Genomic DNA, 24887 nt, shown 5'->3' with positions numbered 1-24887 from the left:
AGCTTGTGTTCATCACAGACCTTATTTCAGCCATTTAAACAAAATCCCATTCAAAAAACACATTGACTTTGGGACGAGGGAACCAGAAGTGCTAAAATGCTAACTCTTTGGCCTACAAAGTGATGTCATTTTCTATTCTTTAAAATTCGCATATGGAACTGTTGTTGTCAAGTAGCCTAAGCTTAATTTGTTCCCTGTTACAAGCCTGTGTGCTCTCTAAACAGTCTGGTGCTGTGCGGTATTGTTCTTTGCTCTGTCAACATCACCTTATTAACAGACGTTTAGAATATCGATTTTTGAAATGTATGAATCGATTCAAATCGTTAGAAGATAGAATCCTGTGAATTTATTTATTACTCCTCTCTGTCTGTCTCAAACACCCTCTTGTCCCTTCTACCAGCTGGCTCACTTTCTCAAAATTCCTCTCGCTCGCACTCTCTTAGTCCCTCTTATTCCTTCTTTTTCATCCTCCCCTCCCCCTCTCAGCGCTGTTTGGTCCTGTGGAAGATTGCAGCTCTGACACGGCATGATCTAAAAACCCACTGGCGCTTCAGAATGCTTCAGCACTCTTATATAACAGTGTGTGGATGTGTGAAATGCCTGATTCCACTGCCTAGGCTACATACCCGTGATCACTCCAGCAAAGAGAAGCCTGCCACGTATAGGGCCTGTGCAAAAGTGTGTGTGCTTGTGTGTTTGTGATTGCTGTAAATACATATGCAGATGATGTGCTGTTACTACGTCGTATATTTCTTTCATGTTAACCCTCAGCGAGCATACACCCGTGCTTGAGAATCAGTGCACAATTCCCTCATAATAAAATGTGCATGAATCCATACTGTAATTTAGCATGTAAGTATGCAAATGTTGGGCTCTAAAAATACAGGCATGAATATACATGCACTTTTATGTGCAGTGTTAGAACAGATGTGAACGCTGACCTGGTTTTATTTTCCCCAATTTTCAATAAACGTCAGTTCTTTGTGTGTATCGCTGAACTGTATGACGCTTTCTATGACATCACTTATGTGTCACTTCACTAATGTGGCTCCTCGGTTGAAGCTGTGATTCCTTACATAACTGTTACACGAGTGGAGGAGATGAGAGCATCCAAACTACAGTGTCTACTGTGATACTAGCAGAAAACTCTTTTCTAAGATCTAATGACTAAAATGCATCACACATTCTCCAATTCAGATTTAGTCCAAAAGCTCCTCCAAATGTTTGTAAGGGAGTAGATTGTTGAGAAGATTTTAGTAAAAGAGGCCACTGTCCTGCAAGAGCCTAAAGCTATTCCACTGGCCGAGAAAATTATTAACTTACTTGCTGTGGTGCCTAATTAGCCTGGCTCCGCCCTCCTACGTACTTCCACTCAATTTTCATTTTCCTTCAGTACTCCATCTGGGACTGTGGTATATTCTTAGGTTTTCTTCGATCAAATTTGAACCGCTCCAATCAGCGAACAGAAGGAATGGCTGAGAACGATGGCGTTGATGTCATGCGCTAGTTTGAGTTGTAGTTCAGTAATGGCGGCGGAGAAAGATGCGAGCGAAGCCTTTCATTCCGTTGTGGCACCGCTGCCGAATATGCAGAAGTTAAAGCCGGAGCAAGAACAATCTTTGCTGAGTTTTGTTGGTGGCCATGATGTTGTGGCCCTCCTCCCCACGGGGTTCGGGAAAAGTTAGATTTTCCAGCTTGCTCCGTTTGTGGTGAAGGAGTTGGCTGAAGCCCTGTTCGGACGGTAATTGTTTCTCATGGGGTCGGAAGGTATTGTCATAATTTACAGTGGTGATTTTATTGCCGTCCGTCCCACCACCCCCCTAAAAAACCCCGGCCGAATTACCAACTGCTTTTGACAAACACCAAGGTCGTGTGGTAATTTAATTGCTGTCCGAATCCACATCTCAAGAATATATCACTTAAAAGTTCACTGTTTATATCCTTTTTGACCACTGCAGAGCACCGTGCGGTTGCGCTTCACTGTAATTTGGATGCATTTCTAGACTTGTATTTCTTTAAATGCTGGCAAGTATTTACAAGAGCAATATATTTCATCACTGCTCAAAAAATAAAAATAAAAGCACGTAAACATTTGAATTGGGCCGTTATTTACGGCAGCATTTATTCTTATCATACCAAGCATATGACATTTTATTTACAGCATACAATCATGTTACGGACCACGTGAGCAGCGCGTTCCCGATCACAAAACTCTCCCCTACACCATGAATAAATCACCATCCGAATGCACGAGTTTTAGGTTTTATCACTGAGGTGGTGCACATTAATTTTTATGGACTTCCATGTGAGAAACAAAAGGCGAACGGCGCATGACATGCGTCACGACCAAACGTTAGCGATTGGTTATGGCAGATCCAGAATGGCTCTTGGCAGATCCAATAGTTTTAAACGTCAACAGAGTACCTGCCTTCAAGGAAGTAAACGCTTGTGGATGGAGAGTGGCCAGACTCTCTGTACAAATGAAATGATAGGAAATAACTTTTTTTTTGTATTCAGACTAAATTCAAAATATCATACTTGCATGCAACTATTACTATTTCTGCTATTTAGCCAATTGTGTACTAAAAATATTGTTGGATCTTATGACAAATTGATTGTGATGTTCCTCATTTGTTAGTCATTTTGGATAAAAGCTTCTGCTAAATGTAAGTGTAAATATTGCAGTAAGAGTAGAATGGTAGTATGCTATTCCAAATTCAGTCTTTGGTCTTAATCATGGTAATGTATTTTAAATTGCATATCACATTATATTGCCAAAACTAACATTTATCAAATTAAACTTTTCCCTTTGTGTTTTCAGTCAGCCTTTAGTTAGCAAGCTAACAGCTAAGCCTACCAAGCATAGCGCTAACTGGTGAAGAAAAGCTACACGCACACATGTACAGTGCTGGTAGATTACTTACAAATTGTAAAAAAAGTCAGTTCCTGATTCCAAATTACATGCCAAAAATTGTAGTTAGTAACGTAATCCATTATATTACACATTTAAGGTTATATAATCTGACTACTTTTTGATTACTTTTAGATTACTTTTGAAATAAGTAATTTATCACACTGATGTGAATAGGATAATCTTGTACCACATTTATATAAAATTACAAACAGAGAAAATATTTTCCATTCGTTGTTATCAACAACGTGAAGTGCATTAAATGTTACATAACTGGGGTTTGTATTATTCGTGAAATAATTTTAAAATAAAAATATATAAAATGTCATGTGACCATTAACCGACATCAGAGAACCGTGAACTTAATTTTATTATTTATTATTATTGACTTAATTTTTTTTTACCCAACTTAAACTTAAAATCTATATTAAGAGGTTCAGCTGACAAAATAGTTGCATTGCATGTAAATATGAAATAATGTGAATTTGTACATTTTAATTGTCACTGAGTGACAATTCAAATAATAATTAATGTGTTCGTCAGGAGCTGATTAGATATGCAATGTTGAGAGAACACGTCATAAATGTGAAACAATTTCTGTATATCCAGTGATGAAATGCTGTGGGTCTCAGTTTTCAGTGATAGTCACATGACCAGTGGCTGGTCTGTGTGTGCAATTCCACAAACCTGGAAGACCTTCTGAACGAATATAAGCAGTAGACTTTTAAGAAAGGGAAATTTCAAAAATAAAAAATAAGCAGTGGGAAAATCATTGAATTATTAATTTACTGCCATTATGAGAATAACATTTAATCAATGAAACAGGAACTGTAGTCTGATTGTGAGTATTTAAAAATGTAATGTAATCTATTTACAAGTACTACATTTTTGGAATCTGATTAGGTAATCCAGATTATATTTGATCAGTTACTACCAGGAAAAGTTTGTCTGGCTATCACCAGACCAAGCTCAATTTAAGATTGAAAATTGGTCTGGGGAGTCTGCTATGTATTTTCTACTGCACAAGAGGCGTGATAAACGAGCATAAATTAAATGACTCTGTACGCAATTGGATAGTCCATCAACCAATCAGACCACAAGAGGTGTGATTTAACGGGCAACGACCCATCGCGTTCTCTATCCGTCATCGTGTTTAACCCGCCAATAGTGCGCCAGGTGGATAAGCCAGTCTGTGATTGGTTCCCGCAAAAGTATAACAGAAGCAGTAGAAATAAATGTACAGGTTTAAAGACTGAGTTGCAGGGTGAAATCAAATCGCCGACAGTTCAGGCTGGGTTTACCCAGTCTAAGGAATAGTGGGACAAGGATAGGATCTTGCATGACACCGTTAAATGAAGCATTTAGCAACAGGATTGAAATTGTGAAATCCCAATTCGTATAGATGGTATTGTACTTGAATATTTTCTCATCAAACTGCTGATAGTGGACAAGTGCAAGGTTTCTTAAAAGAATAAACCATGCAAATATGAATGAAATCAATAACTGTGTCACTCAAATATCTCCATTGCATGAGCATATAAATAAACAGTATTTGGATTGAATTTCACCATATAACACTGTCTGTTAGAAAGTCTGGGGCCAATATGCCTACTATTTTGTGAAAGAAATTGATGCTTTTATTTTATTTAGGATCATGTGACACTGACGACTGGAGTAAAGATGCAAAAAAGCTTTGCCATCACAGGAATAAATTACATTTTATAATGTATTCAAATAGAAAACAGTTATTTAAATTGTAATAACATTTCACGATATTAGTTTTTTGATCATAAGAGACTTCTTTTAAAAACAATAAAACAAATCTTACAGTCCCCATTGAACAGTAGTGTTGATAATCAAAGCATATATTAACAAACACTGCATTATGGCATGTTCTTTCTACAAGCAAATAGCAATGCTAAAAGTGCTCTTGCGTGCTTCACTACCTATATTCAGTTCTTGCAGCAATGCATATAGCGTGTCCCTCAGTGACTGCACTGTCCTCGAAGACCAACTTGGTAGTTAAGGTTAGCTAAAACAACCATTTTATACCCACAATGTTTGTTACCTTATATTGGTAATAATTTTGTTTGTTTATTAATTAATTTATGGACGGATGACTTACTATTGAAACCTACACCACTATATCTGCTCTCTCTCTGTAGATCTCCAATCACTCTACTTTAACCCAGAACAGAGTTGGTGACCAAAGTTACAACAGAACAGATGTCTAAGAGGATAAGACATAGACAGGCAAGGAGAAGAGAAGTAGGAAGAAGAGGAGAGAAAGTGAGAGAGACAGAAAACTGACCTATATAAGAAAGAGGCTGAAATATTTATGGAAGTAAGTGTCCTAATTCACAAGCCACTGGGAGCGTTGCGGCCTATTCGTCCAATTGCAGCTAAGGAAAAGGACAAACACACATGCGTTCATAATATACGTGCACGCACACACTCAGAGCGTGTAAGGTCTGCGGTGGTTATCTGTCCCGGCTTGCGTGTCATCTCGACCACTCCTTGTCCACTAGTCCCAAAATTCACCCCTTTCTGTGGGTGTCGCTTGAGCGGTTTAAACTTGTTATCATAACCGTAACATATCATGCTACATATGGGAAGGCACAAGTGCTCAAAGTACCAAGACTCATTGGCAAGGATTTATCTGTGGAGTTAGCATGCAATGTGACTGACTCTGCACCCACCAAGCAGCCCAAAGCGTGAGACATGCTTGGACAGATCCGAGTCAGACGTTCAGACTGAGACCCAGGCGCCCAGAAAGCAAATGTCAATTAAGGATCAACCGCAATGGGGTCAGTGCTGCCGCATAACTGCCTAACCTGTGCTGTTTAACTGCGTGAGCTATAATCACAGGCTTAGTGAAGAGTCAATTACAGCAGGTCAGTCACCTGCTTGGGGTGATGCATGAAGCTTTGATACTAAAGAAGGGTCTGTACTGAGATAATTGTATGGTCTTTTATCTGATGTCATCATCTAACCAATGGGTGTTCGGTTAAGTAGGTTAAACGGTTCTGACTGGATGGGCAAATGCTCTGAAGGATGAGCCTGATTCCTTAGCTGTGATTCTAAGGCTCTTGGCTGTACATGACATTCTAACATATTATTATTGCTAAATGTTACAGTCTGAGCCGATTTAGTTGAAGTAGCATAGTTGAAAATGTTGCCTTGGATCAGTTAGTCATTCAGCTAGACAGAGCAAAAGGGAATAGCACAAAACGCAGGTGTCCCATGTTTTACTTGACACAGCATTTCAAAAACCTGCTCATGGTGCTCAATGTCTTTTTGTTTGTTGTTACAGAACGCATGTATTTACAATGTGATTTACACATTCCGCATAGTTAAGTTTACTTCATTGTGCATTTGCATAATTTTGACTGTGATTGGATTATTCAAGTTCTAGATTTTTCTGTATATATAAAATTGTCGGTACGGCTCTTTTGCTTCGGCATGCATGTGTACAGAACAAATGGGGAGTAAAAGTGGGAAACTTCTGTATGTGCTAATTGAATTTAAAGCTCAAGAGTTTCCCTCCGTAGTATGGGAAAATATGTTTATATCTATGTATTTGTAACAATAATAATACGTACAAAAAAATAACAAAAGGACACAGCGTGAACTGCTGGGGGAGAAGTGTACAATCCAAGTTGTCCAAAAACAAAGCACTTCAAACTAACTCATAAGCCTGCAGTTTAAAGTGGCTTGTCCTCCTCTCAGATGCTTGTGCTGTTTAATGCATTTGAGACCTTTTTTCCTCGGCGCATAATTTACATTTTACGGTTGTATCATTATCTATAAATGTTAAAGGTCACAAGTATTTCCATTTTGCATAATGGCAGCAAGCTAGTCTCTGTTAAACTTCAATGAAGGAGTGGCGGACCGCACAAACAAACAGAACACAATATGTTTAATTTTATTAACGAAATCTATGACAAACCATGACTAAGGGCAAGCTCTACAGGACTGTAAGACTACCTGAATTGCTGTGGCACTCACACTACACAACAAGGTTTCTTGTCATCTGTCATCATCATCTTGTCATAACAGCACGCATACTACACAACACAACGTTGACGATGTGCACAAACTTCAAGACATTTGGTCAAGAGGCAGTCCAGAGTCCCGACCAACATTGAAAAGATTCAGAGATTTATACCATCTGCACTGTGATTGGCTGGATTAGTTCCACCTTGTCGTTGCATTGCACGCACTACAAGATCACATAGATATAATATCAAACAGGTTTGAAAATATTGCAAATCTAAAGACCACAGCCTCTAACGTTAGTCACTAGAGCGCCTCTTGAGATCAGGGGAGTGAGGTTTACACACACAGCTTTTACTGTCCTACGACAGTTACACTCACCCCCCTAAACCTCACTCCCAGTCGGGCCAACGGCACCAAATGTAACTGGTCCTACTCAACCTGCTCCGAGCAGGATTCGAATCGTGGTCTCTGGCGTGGAACAAGGAGGCTAAAAACCACAGCCTCCCACGTAACTGTCGTAGGCCAGTAAGAGCTGTGCGTGTAAACCTCACTCCCCTGATCTCAAGAGGCGCTCTAGCGACTGATGCTAGAGGCTGAGGGACATTTGCGGGACATTTGATCTTTAGCCTCTTTGTTATGCCTTCCACGCTGGAGACCACGGTTCGAATCCCACTCAGAGCGGGTTGAGTAGAACCAGTTACACGAGCATCGGCAACCGCAATGAGCACAGATTTAGCTGCGACGGCAGTTAGTCTATTTTCAGGTGCTGTGTAATATCATTGCCCTTGCTGCACCCATAGTACGGCAGCAAAGTTCCTTGATTATTACAGGAATGAGAGTATAGTCCCTAGCTTGACTGGTAAACCCAGCCTGATCTGCCAGTGAGTTTATTTCGCCCTGCAACTCTGGAAAGTCTGGAAACCTGTACATTCATTTCTAATGCTTCTGTTACACTTTTGCGGGAACCAATCACAGACTGGCTTATCCACCTGGTGCGCTATTGGCGGGTTTAACACAATAACGGATAGAGAAGCGATGGATTGATGCCCGTTGATCACGCCTCTTGTGGTCTGATTGGTTGAAGGACTATCCAATTGTGTACAGAGTCATTTAATTTATGCTCGTTGATCACGCCTCTTGTGCAGTAGAAAATATAGAGCAGACTCCCCAGACCAATGTTCAGTCTTAAATTGAGCTTTGTCTGGTGATAGCCACACAAGTTCCTAGCCATATCGGCCTAGAAAATCTCAACTTTTCATTTTCCGTCGGTCTTAGTACACAATGTAACTACAGAAGAGTCAAGTTTTAAATGGGAAAAATATCATAACTCTTTGGTTATTGTTTTTAGCAAGATGCTAACGGTCTAATCAGATTCAATGATCTATGATTAGCTACGCTAAAAGTGCTATCGCCAGATCCGGAGATCGGCTGAATGGATTTGAAAACAGTAAAACTAGGGGAGTTGGAAAATTAGCCTTTTTTTAAAAAAAATAGTGGAGTGTTCATTTAAGACGAGATGACACCAACAGCATTAAATGATAACTGACTATATCAACATGCAATATCGTTGATGACAAAAAATATGATTACAAGTTTCTTGTTTTACCAGTTTTTATAATGTAAACAGAGAATGTGTTCATTTAGTTCATGAGTTCTGATTAAATGTATTATTATGAATGAAAGATCTGATGAAAATACATTTATCAAATGACAACAATCATTACGATTATAATTTTGAACAAAATAATCATAATCAATTTAACCATTATGCAGCATGATCCTGTTTAAGTAAACATTACTTTTCATCAAAAATAAAAAAACTAAATGTTATTTAGTATTTTTACAATTAAAATATAATTAATGTTCTATTTATTAAAACCATGTATACAATTAAAAAATTTTTTTTTTTTACATTGATTCCCAAATAATAAATATAGTCAGTACCAATTTAAACAATATATTTTATTTGTGAACTGATGTTTAGCTGTTCTTTTTAAGTCAACTTATTTTCGGATCATCAGTCATCAAGCTCGGTAAACACTGATCACAGACATGAAGATGTAGCCTACCTTTAATTTCACCAAGCTGATTGCTCAGTTAAAACCCCCACAGTTATGTTTTCAGGCCATTTCATGTTTGATTTTGACATGACGTAAAGCGGTGATATCTAAGTGAGTAGTTTACTTACTTTTTAATTAGTCTTCCCATCAACTCATCATTCAGACCGATTTGCGATGCGCACAAAAACAAGAGGTGGGATTTCTCGCAACAAACCAATCATATACAATCATAACCAATATAGGTTGGGTTTCATATCACATTTTTTTCTCCTTGCTGTACCAAAACCGTCACCATCCTACATTTTTGCAAACTGTTACAACCCTTGTATGTTTTAGTTAAAATCATTTAATTACTGTCATGATGCACATTTTTTGGTTTCGTCTTCAATGTTTGACCAAAAATCCAAAAAAACTTTGCTAACAAACGTTTTCATCAGTAATTTCATTGACAACATTAACACCGCTTTAGCACTTGTTCAGCCAGTCCAAAAGCGGTCCCAATGGGCCAGGACGCGCCCTGTATAACAAATTTTTCCTCTCGCTCCAGTAGTCTGCCATTGTCCTCTTTCACAACAGTTCCAGAATCTTTAATTACTCTTGGTTGTTACCATGTTGTTTCCAGTCAATTCAGGCCCTTGTTTTGATGACAGTAACTGATAGGCCTGCTTGTGAGTTTAGGATTGATGCGTGTGGCTTGTTTGACACTCACTTCCCAGGTCTGCTTGTGCAGACGAAAAAAGAGTGGAAATCAATGCTCCGTGTTTACGAGGGAGCCAGTGTACTGTAATCGGGCCTAGTTGAGCTGTACTGTACGAGCTAGAGAGTCTGCCGCTGCTGACAATCTAAACAGAGTGAGGAAACACTCACACTCTCCCGCAGAGACAACAGACCACCCTTACACGGCTGAACAGCATGAGAAAACCAAAGATAGGTTGAACAAAGTAAAAACTAGGACATTACTTGAAATACAGCTCTATATCATTCATTTAATGTGAGAGATGTTTCATTGCCAGCAACAGCTGGCACGTTATAACCAGGCCCAGACAGAATCGTTTTTTAATTCATTAATTGCATTTTTGCTGACTTTTGTTGTTGTTGGGAAATCTGCTAAATTTGATGAAAAGAAACATGGTAAAACGTATTAAATTGCAGTTATATTTCTTCATTTTTATTGGTAGGAAAAATGATCCACATTATTTATTATTTTAATACAATTTTAATATTTGATTAAGAATAACTATTTATTTAAACAGGGGTTAGAGTATTACATTCTTAGTTGTAGCTGAAAGCTAAAATAATCCACAATATTGAAGGTTTTAATTATTAATACAATTTAAATATTTTATTAAATTTTTAATTAAAAAAGCAAAGAATAATTAAAAAGCAGTAATAGTACTACATTCTTATTGGTTGCTGAATAGCTTAAATAATCCACAATATTTCATATTTTTAATTATTAATACACATTTAATATTTGCTTTACATTTTTAATTAAAAATAACAAAGAATTACTTTTTTTTTACAGCGGTTCGAGTACTACATTCTTATTGGTGTCTGAAAGCTAAAATATCCAGCATATTTTTTATATTTGATTTAATTCTTAGCAAAGAATATGTTTAAGTCTGTGAATCATGGGAAAACTGCAGAGTTTTGCGGGACAGGAAATAACCTTCCCCAAACTTTTTGCACTTTTTTGTAGTTGTAGTTTAACATTTTCCCCCCTTTGTTTCAGCACTAACAGGACTTGTAAAGGCAAAAATAGCATATTCTGGTACTACTTGAAATGCCTCACAGATTGAACAAGGAAGAAACAAGATGGTGAGAACATGAATACTGTCACAGAAACACTAAGGAGGCACTCACGTAAGAAGTACTCTGAGGCATCTGCTTCATAATCTGTGTCTTCTGGAAAGTGATCTATCTGCTTACACAATCCTTTGAAGTTTCCTGTAACAGAGAAACACAGTTGCAGAGTTAGGTTTGTGAATTCAAACACCGTTTCCACCTTCTTCTTAACGTCGTTTTGTACGATTTTATGCTTATTCAGAGGGCACCGAAGGACACGGACGGATGTTTAGACTAAGCGCTCCTGCACTCGGTTTGGGCTCGGCTACTCAAGCGAGCCCGAGGATGCAGTTCGGAGCAGAGGCCTGTCGCGAGGCCACTCCAGCAGCAGGCGGGGGCTTGTAAACAAGAGCAGCACAGCTGGTGAAGACCTGGAGCTGCTCCAACCGCTGTGCTATGGGAAGCTCATGTCATAATGTTCATTCATTAGGCGTGCTAGCAGAACCTGACATGCTAGCGCCCAGGTTCAGACACTTTTTGGCCTGCTCCGTGAGGAACCTGCCGCCCTTCGCCACTGCTCTGGCCCATAGCGTATAACAGGTTAGTCAAGGTGAACTGGAGATCTGGACCTGCAAACAGCAGCGATTACCGCAGCCTTTGATGTGTGTGGACATAAACAACGGGCATGGCACCAGGTGGACAGTGCCAAGCTTATGAAGTTGTTCACCCAACCCCCCCGTCACTCTCCCTCCTTCATCTCCCACTCTCTCTTTTCCGTCCTCCCATGTGTTTCTCTAATGATTTAATCAGTTTTTTCTTCTTCATGGTGCCAGGTGTTGCTGGGGATATTTTGGCTAGGAGGCAGAACATTAGCGGCATGCTTGTGGAGATGAGATGAGAGTAGAGGCCTATCAAAGAAGCTTTCATGTAACAGACAGATTTACACTAGTCTCTCAACTCCATACAGTCTGTTCCGCTAGGCTTTCAGGTCGAGAAGAAAGATAACAGGCGAGCAGTACCTTCTGCTTTCACAGGGTTAGTCTATTAGAGTTTTTTCTTCTTCTTTTTGGCTGTCATTATTGGTTTTCGTTTTGGTTTCAAGATGACAGCTTTTGATTCAAGAAAATAGAATAATGCGTTTTATAAGAATACTTAGAGGTGAAGTGTGTAATTTCTGTGCCCAGGGGCGTAGCCATCTTTTCAGAAGTGAGGGGGACAGAAATGTCAGGTGTAATACCAGTTTTTTTCTGACCTTTTTTGTCTAATTGACAGATTTAATTGATCTCATCTCTTGCTTTTAATTCAGTAAGATGTCAAAAACACTGCTGAACAATAACCACTAATATCTATAATGTTTTCCCTATATGTTATGCCAATTTTATGATTGGTTTATGTACTACAAACACTTGTGCATTAAGTCCCCATGGATTTTATGCTTTGTAAAAAAAAAAAATATCACTGAATAAGGCAGAAAATATACAGTAGCCTACCTATTAAAAATTAGGAAACATTACAATTGTTAAATGTTTTTGAAAGAAGTCTTCTGCTCACCAAGGCTGCATTTATTTAATAAAAAATGCAGTAAAAAAAGTAATACAGTGAAATATTATCCCAATGTAAAGCAGCTGTCTGAATATAGAGTAAAAAAAAATCTTTAATTTATTCCTGTGATCAAAGCTGAATTTATCATCATTACTCCAGTCTTCAGTGTCACATGATCTTTCAGAAATCATTCTAATATGTTAATTTGATGCTCAAGAAACATTTATGATTATTATCAATGTTGAAAACAGTTGTGCTGCTTAATTTTTGTGGAAATCATTAAACTATTCAAACATTTGTGGTAAGATAAAAAAAGAGAGAAATTAATACTTTTATTCATCAAACATGCTTTAAATTGATCAAGTGGCATTTATAATATAACAAAAGATTTATCCATGCTTTATTCAATCCAAATAAATGCTGTTCATTTAACTTTCTATTCATTAAAAAAATCCTGAAAAATAAAATGCATCATGGTTTCCACAGCTGTTTTCAACAATGATTATAATCATAAATGTTTCCTTTTCATCAAATGATCATATTAGAATGATTTCAGAAGGATCATGTGATACTGAAGACTGGAGTAATGATGCGGAAAATACAACTTTGATCACAGGAATAAATTACACTTTACTATATCATTAATTAAAACATCTGTGAATATATATGTGAATATATTTCGCAATATTAATGTTTTAACTGTATTTTTTATTAAATAAATGCAGCCTTGGCAAGCAGAAGATACTAAACTTTAAAAAGGCTGTCAGTTAACACTGCATTATTCATATTCTTTATTGTCAATAAATACCTTGAGATGGCTGGAAAACCACAAACCATATAGGCTATTGTCGCAATCGTGTTTGTTGTCACGTTTCATCAGTCATAGCGATTATTTTTATTCAGCTGCTGCTACAGCGCTGAATGCCTTTGGAACGTGACAGGGTTTTACTTCTACGAATCAGTTTTGTTTTTTCTTTGAGAGCGCGCCCTCCGGCTTCGAGTATGAATAGGAGTGTTGCACGAGAGTGTTAGCACTCCATAGTGTTCAGATAGCCTCGTTTTTGGCTACGAATAAAATAACAGGTCATGTATAGATTATTTTGTGTCTTTGAATTTAAATCTAGATTTATTTACGTTGGCTTCTACGTAAACGAACTTGCTTGTGTAACAGACGTAGGCCAGTAAGAGCGGTGCGACTAGACGCCGGTTCGAAACCCGCACGGAGCGAGTCGACTAGGACCGGTGCAACCCGGTAAAAGTGCGGGGGACGAATGTACGTTTTATTAAAAGTGCGGGGGACATGTCCCCCCCGTCCCCCGCGTAATCTACGCCCATGTCTGTGCCACTAGTGTAACCAAACGGAATTGCAATCATAATGACTGTTGTCAAACCAAGTAGGTCTATAATACCTGGAGAAAGCTATCCGTTAGCCTTCGCATTCATCTCAGTGGCTGCTTGGCTGGAGCTGAATCGCTGCATAAATTTTTGCGCCTGGAGTGGCATAAAGTTGCCCAACAGCAATGTGACCGACTGAGCATGCCGAGACGCATGAAAGCTGTGATTGGAAATCAGGGTTATTCCACCAAATATTGATTTCTGATCTCTTCCTAAGTTAAAACATCAGTATTCTGTTTATAAACATGGCATCTTTTTTCGTTATTTTGACCAGTTGACATTTTCTGCAAATAAATGCTCTAAATGACGATTTTTTTATTTCAAATTTGGAAGAAATGTTGTCTGTAGTTTATAGAATAAATAAAAATTTTAATTTTACTCAAAACAATACATATAAATAATAAATCCAGAGAAACTACTAATTTTGCAGTGGTCTATTACTTTTTTCCAGAGCTGTATGTCCTCCAATTTGTCTGCTATAATTATGATAAAGAAATCCTAGTTATTAGTTTTAAGTTGTTTTAATTTATTAATTGTAATTATTCATATTAATTGTATCACTAATAATGTATTTATTTGAATAATTGGGGCCCTTGGAAGCCCACCGCCCCACCTCACAGCATCATAACATTTATTTTTTCTCAAGGATTAGAATAAATTTGGTCGGTAAAGGGGTAGTTCACCCAAAAATGAAAATTCTGTTAATCATCCTCATGTCGATCCAAGCCTAAAAGATTTTCTGTTTTTGTCCATACATTGGACCCAACTTTCATTGCCGAAAAAAAAAAAAGTTTTGGGTGAACTATCCCTTTAAGTTTTGTCTCAATGTAAATGTAAAAAGGCTGAAAAAGTTTGCGGATTTTATAGCAGTAGCAGAATCTTTTACTCTGTTGGATTTGTCAGTTATTGCATTTTATGCTGCTCAAAGCCATTTGAGGTTGACTTTAATGCAATAAATGAATAATAAGCTAGCTCAAATGGCATTATGAACAGATTGATTCAGGGGTTTTGTGGGAAACCCAACAAATACACAATGTTTGTGTTCAACACCTCTTAATCATCCGAGGATCAGATATGCAAGTGCTGAGTGTGTATGTTTGTGTATTTGTGATGTTCATTGCTCTGCTTCACCTTCCTGTGCTTTGGCTCACAATCAAACATTGCACATTGATTTCTATCAGTGAGCTCTGCGGCAATTAGCTGGAGCAGGGGTGGGAGAGTATAGAGAGAGAGAGAGAGAGAGAGAGAGAGAGAAAGAGAGAGAGAGAGAAGGTGAAGATGAAAGGAAAGAGCAGGACAGAGTAGAAGGAAGAACTGAACATAGAATGAAAGGGAAATGGTGTCATCGAGGTAAAACAGAGAATAAGATACAGTGCGTAGTGATACTGTAAACAGCACAAAAGTCCTCATGTATGAAATGTTATGCACTTTAGGTTCTTTATGTGTTCAAATACATATAATGATATTGTTCAAGTATCTTTAAATTTCGTATCTTTAATATCAGGTTAGGAACATTTAAAATATTACCATTTTAAAATATTTTCTGCTTTAGATTATAATGTCTTTCAAATAGACAAATGGTGATGTATAATGCAAACGGGTAAATTCATGAAATAGTTTTGCCATTTTTGTATCTGGAATTATAACTCAGAAATGCTAAACACATGCCACCCAGAGTGCAATTGCTACAAAATTCTGAAAATGCATTTTATTTAAGTTAATGTGTTCATTTAGGCTCATTAAAGACTGCGCCTTTACAAAAATAAATCAATACATACAGTTTTATAAAAGTATGGGTCCGATTTACTAACAGCTTGCACCAGTGCAAAACTCTCATTAATTGTAAAAAAAACAAAAAACTGTTAGGATTTACTAAAGACACGCAGTGAAAAATTTGTGACAGGGTTATTTTTGCATCTGACCTTACATGCATTTGTTGGAGTTTCTCTTTCAGACATAACACAGATTTGCGCAGGCCCCGGGGCCAGCTGTGCACGAGTGCGAATAAAACCACCGGCAGTGGGACGTTTCTGGGGAGGCAAACAGGTCAACCTGTGCCTCCCCAAACTGTCTCCAGATCAGCTGGACCACCTGGGGGTGGAGTCGCCATTCTCCCGGGAGCGCAGCTCATGATAGCTCGTCGGCCACACGGTTGAGCACACCGGGGGCATGAATGGCCCGAAGTGACCTCAGACACTTCTGACTCCAGAGGAGGAGATGGCGGGGGTGAGTTGTGACATGCGATGGGAGCGCAGACCACCTTGTCGGTTGATGTATGCAATGGTCGCAGTGTTATCCGTGCGGACCAATACATCTTTGCCCCGTGACAGCCTTTTGAGGTGACTCAGAGCAAGACGTACTACTAGCAACTTGAGGCAGTTGATGTGCCAATGCAGGTGCGGGCCCATCCAAACCCCTGACACTGCATGCCCGTTGTACGTGGCCCCCCAGCCCATGGCAGAGGCATCCTTGAAAACCACAGCATGCCTGGACACCTGTTCCAAGGGCACTCCGGCCCGAAGAAACAAGGGGTCTGACCAAGGGCTTAAGTTTGGCGACAGGTTGGTGTGATACTCAACCGGTGAGTGCCGCGCTGCCACGACCATCTGTTCGACCGAATCCAACTCCATACCGAGAAAAGAGATCCTCTGCACGGTTTGCTCTTCTCCCAGTTGACCCAAAGACCCAACTGGCTGAGGTGTCTGCCGAGGAGATGTCCACCCGAAGAGCTTGACTTGTTATAATGTTAACACACGCTTTGTAGAGAGTGATTTCAGGACAAACCATCCACCACTCGACTCCAAAGCAAAAAGCTGATTTGATGCAAGCACCTGTGCCTCATTTATACCCGCGCTGCGTAGCATGAGCAGCTGGTACAATCATTGCGTGCCAATGTGCATTGGCTCGTTTAGTTACACTCGAAGTAGATTGGCTCTCGCTAGTCAGATTCCTATTCGTCGGTCTCCGACGTGGCGTCGGAAGTATCAAAAGATGAACAAGAGTCCCCTAACTATTAACTTCCCTAACTCCTCTAGTGAGAAACAGTTTAAACTCATTGTAAAATGACAGAACCTAATTTTTCTAGGCCTATAGCTTCCATTCCAGCCCCCATCAAATAGAAAACAGCCATGCTTGTGCATGTATCTCAAAGACTTCATGAAGACTTCATAAAATGATACTGACATTGTAGTCATGAATTAAACGTCTATCACTAGCAAAGTTGAGTCTGGTGACCTTCCAGTATCAAGGGCTGAAGAAGCCTATGATCTGCATCGCTGATATAGGGACAGACTAGGCTACGTCTTATTTAATCACTGTAATGGCGGAGAGGGGTCGTCGTACCCATTCCATCTTGTGACGTGTAGATGAGCTATGCATTGCCCTCCTGCTTCAGTTCCTCATAAAGCATGCAATTATCATTATGCTTAAAGGAAGGAGGTCAGGGATGAAGGGAAGAAAGAGAGAGGGAGGGAGAGAGAGAGAGAGAGAGAGAGAGAGAGAGAGAGAGAGAAAGAGAGAGAGAGAGAGAGAGAGAGAGAGAGAGAGAGAGAGAGGGAGAAAAGGAGAGGGATTGGTAGGGTGGGAAGACAGCAAATTTATGAGTGCTTGTGCGGCAGAAACCCCCGGTCAGCCCACGCACCAGGCTTTCCCAGTCGCCATCAGTCGATGAACCTCCATCTCTTGTGTTCTCCATTTCCTAGCCTTTTCTCTCTGTTCATGTGAGTGGATATTCGGTTTCCATAGACACCGCCTGAGAACTGAGGCTGCTTGGGTACGATGTATGTGGGTGTTTGTTCAACTACATGCACTTCTTTGTCACAGAGGTGGATTTTTATTAAAATAAAGGGTTTCTTATGCAGGTAACAAACTGTTTTAAACTTTAGCATGCATTTATTTATGCTACTTGTCAAATATTTCTCTTTCTCTTGTCTCAGACCCACAATTTCAGCCTTGCAATATTTTTTATAGAAATTAATATTTTAGCATTTATATATGACATCATTATTTAAAATTAATCATACATTAAAGAAAATGGATCTAAACAAAGTGAAATAAAAATAAAACTATTTATTTTGTGAAAATGATTTCATACTGCCTGTCTGTCTTGTTTGATAAAAATGATTTTACATTGATACACTACCAGTCAAAAGTTTGGAATCTTTAAGATTTTTTAATGGTTTTTAAAGAAGTCTCTTCTGCTCACCATGGCTGCATTTATTTGATCCAAAATACAGCAAAAAGTATTATTGTGAAATATTTGTACAATTTAAAATAACTTTTTTTATATTTTAATAGATTTTAAAATGCTATTTATTTCTGTGATTCAAAGCTGAATTTTCAGCATCATTACTCCATTCTTTAGAGTCACATGATCCTTCAGAAATCAGTCTAATATGATGATTTGCTGCTCAAGAAACATTTATTATTATTACCAATGTTGAAAACAGTTGTGTAAAACATTTTTTTTAGGATTATTTGATAAATAGAAAGTTCAAACGACCAGCATTTATCTGAAATATAAAGCTTTTGCAACATTATAAATGTCTATACTGTCACTTGATCAATTTAATGCATCCTTGCTGAATAAATGTATTAATTTCTAAACAGACGGATCTGTGCAATATGTCCATTACAATTAAACATTTGTTCTACATGATGCTGGTATTATTGTCAAGATGAAAAAATAAGAGATTTCATTATTTGCAATGGAAAAAGTCATACTTGTCACGGGACCAAAAAAAAAAGTCAACTTATCGTTAAAGTAGTTTTTCACAATGAGCTATAGACTTGGTCGGCATTACTGGGAACGCCCACAAAACGTCCATACAACGTCATATTCGTCATAAAGCCATTAGAATGAATGCACGTTGACCTTGTTAGACGCTTTATCTTAACTCTAAACTTACTAGAGGTGCAGAACGCCACATGGCAACTTTTCAGGACTGCACCAAGCAAAAATAAATCGTAATCATTACAAAGAGTAAAGATAAAGCGTCTAACAAGGTCTACGTGCATTCATTCTAATGGCTTGTTTTCTCCCATGGCGAATATGACGAGGTTTTGTAGGCGTTCCAGCGACAGAATGTGTGAGGTTACTTTTACTTTAAATTTCATTATTTTCATTTCATTATGGGAAGGGCTTGTGCTTCAAGTTTACAACCTGATATAGTCACATGTACGACACTTGAATGACATTTTCTCATCAAAATGCTTGCTGCTCCCCCAAATATTACACAACATAATATTGCATGCGCATTTCATGTTTCTATTCTAGCCCAAACAAACTAATACATAAACAAACACCCTTTGCACTGCACACGGCATATTCAGAAAAATATCAATTTCATAGCACAAGACAAGTTTAATGATCATTTTAAAACGTTGAATGTATGTAATACTTTAAATCCATTAAATTCAGGAACATTGAATAAACGTCTTCATCGAAAGACTGGGTGATTGATGAAGTAGGCATATCGTGTAATATTGTGTAATATAAATAAACAATCATGACGTGGCTTTATTAGAAATAGAATGCCGAATTGCAGAGCTCGTGCAAACATATCCACGTTGCTATGATGATCTTTTCTCAATTTTGTGTTTATTTTGTCATTTAAGAGGAAAGCGCGCAAAGGTGCATGCACATATTTGATAACACACGCTCAAATTAAATTAGCTTTGGATGTGTAAAAAAAAATTATGCCTGTTTTTGAGAGATTAGGTATTTTATTAATGAATACAGTTGTTGTTGAGATGTGAAGTTAATTCCAGCACACTCTCCCTACAGCAATGTTTTCTTTATGCTGAAGCCATTGGGGCCTTTGTGCAACTTCCCCCTAGTCTTCTCTCATCCGTCTCTCTGAGTAAGTGCTGGATTGTAAAGCTGTGCTGCGTGGGATTTACTGCTGGTTAAAAGTGGGACAATTTCTCCCTGCTGAAACTCCTCACTATTCATCTCTTTACTTTTTCCACCCCCTTTCTCTCGGTTATACTCATTTAATTCAGAACAAGCCAAGAGTTCAATTCAGTTCAAAACGAAGGTCTATAGAAAAATATACTAATTGCTAACATGACCATTGTGTGTTTTAGATGTTAGTTTGGTCCCCAGTCCGGTATGCTTCCCAAGTATCGTAACTAGCAAGACATTTATACTTCTATATTGTTACAAAACATTATCTAATATATTTATATAAATATATTTTCAAATATATTAGCAATATTTAAGCATTTTTGTATATGTTCAAATATATCTGACAATATATATTTTTGGCCATATGGAACTTGTTTAAGATGGTCTAACTAGTCTCCCACCCAGGCCAAACTGGTGTTAATCTGGTCTAACTGGGCTTGGGTTGGGACCTTGCCAAATTAGTATTTAGCATGTTTAGCTGGTCCTTAACATGACAGGACTTACCAGGGTTACACTTTATTTTGATGGTCAACTTTAGACATTCTACTAACTTTAAGTAACTTTGCAACTACATGTCAACTAACCCTCAGAGTATTACACCCTATTCGCATGGGATTAGTAATTTCTGGGGACCTCGTGTGATTTAGAAATATACCCTCCCACATCTGAATTTCGTGTGGCGCATTCGCACGGGATAACCGAAGCCTGTGATTTTACTCGAATTTACTGACTTATCTTCTGGATATGATGTCAAGACTTGGAAATGGTCGTTATAGGTTTAGGCCCAGCTGTATGATATATATCATAAACAGAAGTTCCTTACCGCATGCTGCTATACATGCTTGCTGTGATTAGTCGATGTTGCCAGGTTCAGGCGCAACACTGGTTACATCACTTGCCCACCCCCCACCACCGTCGTTTTGATATTTTATAGTAATACAAATCATTTAGTTCAGTTAGAGAAGAAGACACCACAATTAAAAACTGAACGTGTCGTAATAGGCCTGCAGCGTGAGCCGTAAAAAGCCCCTGCTGGTGATCCCGGTATTACCGGTGTTGTCACACGTCGATTAACCGGTGGAAAAATTTTCTCGCCGTCACATCCCTAATGTCATCCATCTAATCGTTCTTTTTGTTTTCGCTCTTCTGATGATTTTCAGCTTTCTCTTTCTGCAAATTGTGTAGTTGTATGGTGTGTAGCGATATGACCCAGCACCCAAAATACTGAACTTTAAAAAGTTTCAAATGCAGCCTCTATTCTTCGCGAAAGATGGATAAAAAGAAATGCGGGAAACAAAAACCTTAAAAAACTATTTACGACCCAATCAAATCCTGGTCAAATAACAGAGATGCCGATTCACACAGGACTAATATTATCACAGGACCTCTGTGTTCAGCGAAATATGGTAGGTCATTTGCGGGGGAATTTTTACTTTACAAATTACAGACATGGCCGATTCGCACGGGATTAAGATCACAGACAACCTCCGCAATTATTACAAATGATTAGAGGTCACCAGGTAAAACTAATCCTGTGCGAATAGGGCTTTAGTTGACTGTTAGGTTAGGGTTAGTTGTTAGTGTTAGTAGAATACGTTGACATGTTGTTGCAAAGTTACTTATCATCAGTAGAATGTCTAAAGTGGACCATCAAAATAAAGTTTTTTCTCTACTAGCTTGTCCAAGGAGGATATCTTTGGTCAACAGTATCACCAGAAACACCATGCTGATTAGCCAGCTAAGATTTGCCACATGTCTGACCAGCATTAGCCAACATAAAACCGGTTTAAGCTGGTCTTTTCAGCAGGACATCTACTGAAAACATCAACTCAGTAACTATATGTATAGCTCAATATCTATCCTCACTCTTGTGTCCTCATTGTTTCATTCTCCTTTTTAGTCCTTTCAGCTTCTTAGAGATGAATGACCATAAAAAAACCATAAAGCTCATTGCCCAACGATGGCAGATTACTGCATGGAAAAAAATTTGATTTTTACTTTAATTGTAATCTTTATCTTCCCATGCTTTTCCCTTCCGCACAATTTCCATTCAGTGTGAAAGATTACAGAGGGATTATTAAAGATAATTGGGAGCATTCTCCTGCAGTCCTCCTCCCTTCTCATCTCCACCCTTCATGCGGCTCATTAGATATCTGAAGTCGCCTTCCCTATTTAGACAGCGTCACTATGCAGCCCTTCTCACTCACGGTATGTGTGAGTATATGCGTTAATGGCTGAAAAACAACAAGTGACTTTCTCAGCTCCTTTTCTCTCTAGCTGCTGCTATCATAGACCAAGGATATTGACATTTTCCCTCGTCTGTCACCGACCCCTCTGTGGCCATTGTCCTATCATCATCTGCCCGACTAAAGACAGGCATGCAGAAGAGCCGCCCACATGCTGCTCCCCTCTAACAGTGATGTCATCCCTTCAGCTCAAGAGAAAATCAATGCCGTTGCCCACACAGTTAAAGACAGAGCTGAAGAGGGTTTGTGTGTGTATGTATTTGATGTATTTGTGTGTGTGAGTGTGTGTAGGGGGTGTCAATCAGTTCAGTTCAGCTCGGTGGAGGAGTAGGCCAGAATTTTTTTTTTTGTGAGAGAGGAAAAGCTTGGCTTTTTCATCGGACTCCACCCCATCTCATCTTTTTAGTGGCCTGCTGCAGGTGGGTGTAATAGTTTCAAAAAGTTTACCAGCAGCCTCATGAGCTATGCATTATTAGTCTGAGTTTCCATGGTTACAGTTTAGGCCTATCAATAGGTTATATCAAGCAGCAATTTAAACCTTCAAGTGAAAAAATATATTAGAGTCCAGTCTTAAAATACATGTAGGGTAAATGCAAACTGTATTTGTATACAGTATGTTTTGCACAATATGAATTTGTATTGTATTTTCTAAAAAAATTTGCGATTTTAAGACTTGAAATGTATTTTCTCACCACTTTAAGTACACTTTGTAACATATTTTTTCACTTGAAGGTTTAAATGAAATATATTTTCAAATGGAAAAAATTGTGAAAAAAATACTTGGTATAATACTTGGTATAATACTTGGTAAATACTACGCAGCACCTGAAAATAGGCTAACTTCCTTCAACATAACCAACATGACAACTGTGCTTGCACAGAGTGCTGGGGACTATTTTCAGGCGCTGTGTAATATCATTGCGCCGCTGCACCCATGGTACGGCAGCAAAGTTCCTTGATTATTACGCAGGAATGAGAGTATAGTCCCTAGCCATATCGGCCTAAAAAAATCGCAACTTTTAATTTTCCGTCGGTCTTAGTACACAATGTAACTATATACATCACAACATGTAAATAGGAAAATGTTGGTGTTATTTTGTCACTTATTGAGCAGAAGGCTAAGCTAGGCTAGCAGTGTGTGCGTCAGAGAGGATTATGGCACGCACGGAGATGAGAATGGTATATATGGACTTATCTAACTCTGAGGGATAGGGTGAATAAGCTAAAGTCCAAAAAAGTTGGCGTGTTCCTTTAAATATAACTAAAAACTTTAGTTTGGGAAACACATATTCACTAACTATGACTTTTGTCTCAATAAACTCATAATTTACTGCTTATCAATAGTTAGTAATAGTAAGGTAGTTGTTAAGTTTAGGTATTGTGTAAGATTAAGCTATGTGGAATATGGTCATGCAGAATAAGTCATTATGTGCTTTATAAGTACTAATAAACAGCTAATATGCTAGTAATATGCATGCTAATAAGCAACTAGTGAGAATGGGTCCCCAAACTAAAGTGTTACCAAATATTTGTATGTAAATATTTTAAAATCTTTATGTTAACAATATAATTATTTAGCCATTTTTGTTTATTTTGAAATATTTATATATATATATATATATATATATATATATATATATATGAAAATATACTGTATATTTTTTGCTATACGGATTTGGTCTTAGAGCTTGTTTAAGATGGTCTAGCTTGTCTCCCACCCAGGTCAAACTGGTCTAACTAGTCGCCTAACCTATCCTAACTGGTATTTATCCTATCCTAACAGGCCCTCATCCTGTCTAAACCCAACAAAACAGACCAGACTAACCAGTATGTCCAGATGGGGACACCACCTAAACATCTTAAGCCGGTTTAAACTTAAAAACCCCCCCAAAAAAACAATGAAGCTACTGAACTATATGAATGTTACTTTGCTATGGTTAAAGAGCCCTTAATGTTGGTACTGTATCTTAATAACCACAGGCTCTATACCAAAACCACAGTGCGGTGTAGCAAGCACTCCATGGTTACTGTTGCCCTCGTTGATGGGGATGGATGGGTATGGGGTTAATATCTGCCGTTGGTGTGATAACGATGTGGCCTTAATTAACGACAGTGGCAGCATAAGGCACAACAGACATAATCGGTGTATTCATCTTAATAATCACCAGTTATTAATCTCAATAATCCTGCTGGTGAGGTGTGCGCTGGAGTACGTCGCCAGGAGAGCTCTGCTCGCACCATTCCCAGCAGGTGCTCTGTCTGTGTGTGCATGTGCCTTGGCATAACTAATGATGCTGGATTGGTGAATGGGTGCTGTGTGTTTTGGATCGTTCCAGATTAGGTGTAACAGCTTTAAAAATGAGATGGACAGTAAATGTGACAGCCATTTACATCCAGCTAAAACCAGCTTCTGATGATCTAGCTGGTTAAAACTGATCATTTATTATACTTTATTAGCTTGTTCCACTTGATTTAGCTTGCATGCAGTTTTTCGTATGCATCATATGTGTGAAACATACTTTAGTGGTACACCTAGTTTAGGTCTTTATGGATACTGGCAAATTGATATAATCGTTAGTGCTGTAAATTCAGCCAAATTAATAACACATCAATATTTGCAGCTCACAAATGAAGAAAATGTTAAATATATTACATTATTGTCGCAGATGAAAGCATTGAATAGACATCAAGTGTTTGTTTGTTTGTTTTATTTGCATACTGAACACTGAACACATCTCTCACTTGCCTACAGTCCACAGCAATCCAATTTGCAAGTTAATTTGTCACTGTGTTGAATTTTGTGTATTAGAGGCCGTTTGCACAGGACACATTCTTGTACTCCTATGTTTTTATAAATCGCTAATCTATGGATACATGCAAATGGCCATTTTTGGCAATTACTTTATATCTCACGGTTTTTTAGAAAGTGTCTTTTTTACTCCTGTGTTCTGCTTCATATTGTTAAGCACCATCCAGCTGTATTTGAATGCAAGATTGTGCGAACGGAATTTCTCAGATAGTTGCAAAATTGTATAGTAGTT

General features: G+C 38.3%; 1 protein-coding gene across 1 annotated transcript in view; it reads right to left on the bottom strand.

Annotated features, from left to right (window-relative positions):
- The window catches only part of cacng2a (calcium channel, voltage-dependent, gamma subunit 2a), a gene marked incomplete at both ends in the record, with an annotated part of 105231 nt that overhangs the window by 26573 nt on the left and 53771 nt on the right, over positions 1-24887 (bottom strand). The window contains one exon of the mRNA XM_079822176.1: positions 10834-10917. Within this exon, the coding sequence (XP_079678302.1) occupies positions 10834-10917 (84 nt within the window). The remainder of the gene's footprint in view (positions 1-10833; positions 10918-24887) is intronic.

Source organism: Gobio gobio, assembly GCF_949357685.1.
Source record: "Gobio gobio genome assembly, chromosome: 1".
NCBI lineage: Eukaryota > Metazoa > Chordata > Actinopteri > Cypriniformes > Gobionidae > Gobio > Gobio gobio.
Note: the sequence above shows the minus strand (reverse complement) of the source record. Positions and strands in the feature narration are given on the sequence as shown.